At 40.4% G+C, this 6,371-nt stretch overlaps 1 protein-coding gene across 1 annotated transcript; it reads left to right on the top strand.

The window, feature by feature from the left end:
- Positions 1–4,382: 4,382 nt before the first annotated feature.
- On the top strand, positions 4,383–5,333 carry LOC116894144 (olfactory receptor 52K1-like). The gene is given in 1 exon segment (XM_032895861.1): positions 4,383–5,333. A coding segment is annotated over 1 exon segment (951 nt).
- Positions 5,334–6,371: the final 1,038 nt, after the last annotated feature.

Below are 6,371 nucleotides of genomic sequence, written 5' to 3'. Positions count from 1 at the left end.
TGAGTAAAACTCCCAATCCCCAACCCAGCCCAGGACAGCAGTTTGCTAGAGAAGAAATAACCCGTGAAGATTCAATCCACAAGTCTTTTGGGGAGCCTAGGTGTGGGGTCTCTGTTTGGAAATTGTTCAGCTGGCTTTAAGGAATGCTAGCAGGGGTAGGTGATGTCTTACCTGAAGTTCCTTGTGCCAGTGTGGTTTCTTGTAAACTATAAGGCTCCTACTGAAGTTGTGAGCAGGGATAAGGAGCCTAGGGATAGGAGCTAAGGGATTATCATTCTGAAGAGATAAAAATACATCTGAATCCTAACTGTAAATCTATATGCATCCTGGGCTTAGTAGTGCCTGGCTTTAATCTCAGCACTATGGAAGCAGAGGCAGGCAGATAGCTATGAGTTCAAGGCCAGCCTGTTCTACATAGCTGTTTCCTGCTGAGTCAAGGCTGCATAATGTGACCTCTCAAAAATGTTTTTGTGCATGTCTTACTTAGGGCTTCTATTGCTGTGATAAAATTCCATAAATAAAAGGAACTTGGAGAGGAAAAGTTCATTTCACTTACAACTCTAAGGCCCCAATCTATCAGTGAGGGAAATCATGGCAGGAGCATGTCATGTCAGTAATCAGCATTCTTCTATGTGGTTTGCTCAACTTAGACATTCTTAGACTACTCAGGACTACCCACTCAGGAATGGCACTGCCTACTGTAGATGAACCCATTCACATCAATCATTAATTAAAAAAAAAACACACCATAGACTTTCTTATATATCAATCTGGTGGGGACATTTTCTCAATTGAGGTTCCTTGTCCCCAGATGACTCTACTTGTGCCAAGTTACTATAAAACTAGCCAGCACAATGAATTTGCGCTCATTTCTTCTTAAAGCTTCATAGAAAACAAAATCATTTTCCCTAGTTAGAAAATTCCTGGATTTGAAGAATCTATGAGGATTGAGGCATGCCATCATATATCTTTTCCTCTGAAGGCTGAATATAAGTTCTCCAATTCCTTCCTGTCAAATGTAACATGCAAATCTTCCATGGTCCTAGATAACCCGCATCTCCAGTAGGTTGATCTGCCATTTTTATCAAGGGTGATTTAATGCTGATCAGTGAGTAAAGTATAGAAAGCTCAATTAATAGGCTTGAGTTGTTAGAAGACATATGGGGAACAACATCAACAGCACTTGGCTTAGTGTTGGACCCATCATTGCAACTTTAGATACAGGGCACATTCTCTGACCAAGCTCTCCTTTACATCAAAGGCTGCCTATACACATTGATCTACTCTTCTCATGGTTCTTCCTGTCCTTCTGAGGGTCTCCTTGGTAATGTTCTGTGCTTCCCCCAAGGCTACTTACTCTTTCCCATTGCCCTGCTTTCTTCAGCATCTTGGACAACATTTTTCTAGATCATCACCAGTTTTGGTACTCACAGTATCCATGGCAATAATCTTTTCCTTGTTTCTGGATGTAGGATCTTGTGCCCTTTTTCACAAGACACACTGGAATATGTGTTCAAAATATTCCCTGCTGGGGCTCTTCCCATGTGACTCAATAAAAAGAAAGGATATTAGACTTTTCTTGAAGAGAAGGCAGAAATATTAATTGGTATCTAGATGGTTGAAAATGCACTTTGGATCCCTACAGACAATATCTCAAAAACATCCTATTAAATACTCTATTCTTGGGGCCTTACTGGTACCTTAACCTCTTACCCTTCTGTAGGTCAATCAATGCAGTTCTTTGGTGAGTAATGGCTCTGGGTAGGAAGGGATACTTATGAAAACTTTATCCATATTTTAACTGTCCTATAGTCTGGGTAATCTGATAGTCTATAGTGAAGTGGCATGTTCTTATTGTCATTAAGCAAAATTTAAAAGAACAGCATAGATAATTCTGTATAGTGTGTTAGAAGCCTTGTCCAAACTCTGTGCGATGTTTTATGGGACAGACAAGGAAGAAATGAGTATTTGAAAATTCCTCTGCAAAGTACACAGTTCAGTCCTGGATTAGGAGACTTTTTGGAGGCCTGCTCCTTTTCGATGCCTAGAAGACAAATCATAGGATAACATTTATGAAGGCACTCTGGAATTGAGATTTCTCTGGTACTTTAACCATTTCCCTCTTTTTCCTTACTTTCTTGATTTGACTCTTAAGTTTTTGGGTCAGACATTTACTTGAACTACATGGAAAAATAGTTATATTTTCTGGCTCCAAGGCTACCAGGTATAATTATTTCTAAGTTTTCTGAAGACAGAGGCTTAAGGGTGGACTGTTTAGAGGATAACGTAAAGCAGATGTTCAGGTAATCAGTCACTCTTCCCTTCAGCCTCTATCCCCCTCACAGCATCACACCCTGGGGGTGATTAGGAGAATAGTGTGCCACTGAGAAGGGATAGAGGAGCATGATGGGTGGGAGTGGGTACAGTCTTTTTGAATAGGTAACTCCAGTTACTACAATCCTGTCTTGAAATTCCCAAAATTTCCTGGCTTTAGCCAGAGAGCTTCCAGCATATCATTTATTATTTACAGTCCAATTAAAGTGATATTTTTGAAATTTGACAATTTTTAATATTAAACCTCATTCAATTTCACTATGCCCTTGAAAGGCAGATTTTAATATAAGTCTTTCACATGGAAGAAGACCTATTTGGAAGTTTGAAAATGCCTAGGTGCTTTTCTTAATCTTAGCACAACTGACCTGTCAGAAAAGATGGACTTTGATTTCCTCTGTATTCTATTCCGAGAACTCGGGACTCTAGGCCACTCTATATCCCCCATGTTCTAGCCTTCCCAACTGTTATTACCACACAGTGTCCTTGGCAGCTGTGATTGAAGGAAAGGAGAATAATTTTATGGTTTCTATTAGGAGGAGAGGCAAACACCTTAGCCACTTTAAAACTGTGCTTTCTTGACCTACATTCCAAGATTACTTTTGTTTCTTTTATCCAGAGACTGACTTTTGTCATCACTGGGCCTGTAAGATCAATGGCTATTCTTTTCACATCTAGCATTTGATGCACTTTCCTCACACCCAAAACTTTCTTAGATTCTGACTATTGTCACTAGCATATATATAATATATTCTATATTAGCATATACATATATATGCTAATCTTGGCAGTCAAGTAACATCAGGAAGACTGAGATGCCTTTAAGTGAAAGATTTTTCCAGATGTTCATATTCTAGACAGTTTCAGATGTGTGGTGGGTTAAGGTTTGATGATCACCTGAGGACAGTGTTAATTAAGTCTTTATATTTTTGTGTTGCTATGCTTAACTGTCACTTGAAAGGATCATGCTACCTGGTTATTAAGATGTCAGAGAAACTCATAATGCCCCAGTCACTGCTCCTCAGTCCTGTTTCATCTGTCTATACGGTTACACTCTTTTAGTCATGGTCGAAGGGTCCTAAATTGTTGTCCTTGTCCTATAAGGGCTACTGTACACAGGGAGAGGAGGGAATCTTCTAGCTTATGGGTCAATGGATGTGGATTGTCGATTTTGTTCATTTATGCAGATGTGTGTGCCACTGGTCCACTTATTTCTTCCTAGATTGCTGTGTGTCTAATAACACACAATGAAAAGATTTATTAGGGAGCATCTTGAGAACACAGAGAATGCTGCAAACTGTTGCTGTGGTAACATCAAATAACTTTATGCTCCACTCTCAGTAGGTGGCTATGATATATTCTTTGGCTTTTATGTTACTTATGTATGCATGACCTTCTGTTTACTCCAGGTCACCTGGAGTAAAATGCTATATGCCAGCATACTACCACCTTGAAGGAGAGGGGGATATGGCAGTTGAGGCACTCAGTCACTGAGATAGTGGGTCGGGAAGCAAGTGAATAGGATTAGAATAATGCAAGGAAGGGTCTGATCAGCATTGGTGTCTCTGGGGATTGCATATTATTGTCTAATTTTGGCAGCCAAAAAAATCCGGAAGAGTGAGGGGCTCTAAATGAAGACTTTGCAGGTGTTAGCATTTTGGGGAGCTTTAGGTGGTCAAGATAAAGACTTGATGATACCAAGGGCAATGATGTACTAGCATTTGGAGTACGAGTTTGACAGGAACAATTTTAAACTGATAATTCTTACTTGATATTCATTCACAGGTACATAAATCAGACCAGAACACACAAGTTGTGGATTTAAGCTTTGAATCTGATGGTGAACTTCTCACCAAATGTTCAGAAATACCGAATACATTGAAAATTATTTTTGAGCCTTTCTTTAGAACTAACTGTGAGGTGAAAGTGACGTGGTGCTGGTGTGGTTACCAGTGAGACTATTGAGCCCGACTTTAATAATCTGCATCATTGGATCTTGTTCTCTGTCTTTCTCTACCGTGGCTCTTTGCTCTCTGTGTGGGATAGGAACCATGACTTTTTCCAATAATTCTCTTCTTCTTCCACATACTTTCTTCTTGACTGGCATCCCAGGACTGACTGCTGCTCATGTTTGGATATCCCTTCCCTTCTGCTTCATGTTTGTCCTGTCGCTAACTGGGAATGCCGTCCTGCTTTCTCTCATCTGGAAAGAACACAGGCTCCATCAGCCCATGTTTTTGTTTCTTGCAATGCTTTCTTTTGTTGACCTGGTCCTCTCCCTCTCCACACTGCCCAAGATGCTGGCTATTTTCTGGTTTGGTGCCACAGCCATCAGCTCCTATGCTTGTCTTTCCCAAATGTTTCTCATCCATGCATTCTCTGCCATGGAGTCAGGGGTGCTGGTGGCCATGGCCTTGGATCGCTTTGTGGCTATCTGCAACCCATTGCATTATGCAACCATCCTTACCCCTGAGGTTGTTGCCAAGATTGGAGGCCTAGTGGCACTGCGAGGTGTGGGTTTGACCATCTTCTTTCCGAGCCTGGCCTGTCGACTGTCTTTCTGTGGTTCGCACACAATTGCTTACACTTACTGTGAGCACATGTCAGTGGTGAAGCTGGCCTGTGGGGCCACAACTGTGGATAGTCTCTATGCTTTTGCTGTGGCAATCTTTCTTGGTGTGGGGGATGTGGCCTTTATTGCCTACTCTTATGGATAGATTGTGAAGACAGTGATGCATTTTCCTTCCCCTGAGGCATTTGGCAAAGCAGGAAGCACATGCATAGCCCATGTCTGTGTCATCCTCTTCTATGGACCTGTCTTTCTTTCTGTGGTCATGCAACGCTTTGAGCTATCCACAGCCTCTGCTGCCAAGGTCATTCTTGACAATCTCTACTTGCTTTTTCTTCCTGCTTTGGACCCCATCATATATGGGATTAAGACCAAGCAGATCAGAGAGTGTCTGTTAACAATTGTAGGCTCCACGAAGATTGAACCCACTTGACTGTTGTTTTGTCAATTGGACCTCAGGAATCATGATGGCCCTTTTCCATAGAATTGAAGCTCTACTAACCATGTCATTGGCCTGGTGGGGAAAGAAAGCATCCTGGGTTATTGTAGGAGAGGAAATCTCCTCTGGAATCTCTGATGCTTGCATATTGAAATACAAGATTAAGAAAGGTGCGAAATCTCAGTTATTCACTAAACAAGTGTATAACTTGGATCATTTTCTTCTAAGAATTGATACTTTCTATTGATGATATAGACACATCATATAGCTAAGAAATAGGATATTAATTGGACATGGAGCTACAGGAGGGAAGATGAGGCAGACGAATCATGAGTTTGAAGTCAACCTGGGCTACATGAAGAATTGAAATCTCACCAGGAATACATAGCAAGGCCATGTCACACACACAAAAGGATTTTTACACACCTGGCATTTAGTGAGAAAATAAGGCGGATCCCATCATGTTGTATGCCAATTTGGCAAATAGATCCTTTCTGCTGGAGAAATTCAGATTTCAGAGAAATATCAAATTATAGTAATATCTTGAGTTTGAGTTAATAAAAAAACACTTTAGATAGACCAGTGGTTCTCAGTGGTTCTCAAACTGTAAGTTGCAGCCCCCTGAGGGTCTTAAGTCCCTTTTAGGGGAGGGTGGTGATGTTTCAGCTTTAGGAAGGTTGAAAATCAGTACAGGATTCCAGAATTGCAGATGAAGCCTCGTTTCTTTATTTCATATACTCTTTCAGGTTAATTTTGGGATAGACAATTCTTCCTCTAATCCTATAGATTTTTAACCCTTGAGAATAAAAATAATAATAAGAATAATTTTTTATTTTCTTGTTTTTGAGTCTGAATAGTAGAAACTACAGCATAAAATATTGCCCACAGTAATTTTCTTGATTCTCTTCCCATTTATTTATTTTCTCTGTTCATTTCTAATCCTCTCACTTGTTTCTCTGCAAACTCTTCCCATTGCCACTCTCTTTAATGTATTTGGTGTATGCTTAATAACAGTACATGTCCTTGAAATAC

This window comes from Rattus rattus, chromosome 2 (genome assembly GCF_011064425.1).
Source record: "Rattus rattus isolate New Zealand chromosome 2, Rrattus_CSIRO_v1, whole genome shotgun sequence".
In the NCBI taxonomy this organism is placed as follows: Eukaryota; Metazoa; Chordata; class Mammalia; order Rodentia; family Muridae; genus Rattus; species Rattus rattus.
The sequence above is the reverse complement of the archived record's forward strand: the minus strand, read 5'-3'. Positions and strand labels throughout refer to the sequence as shown.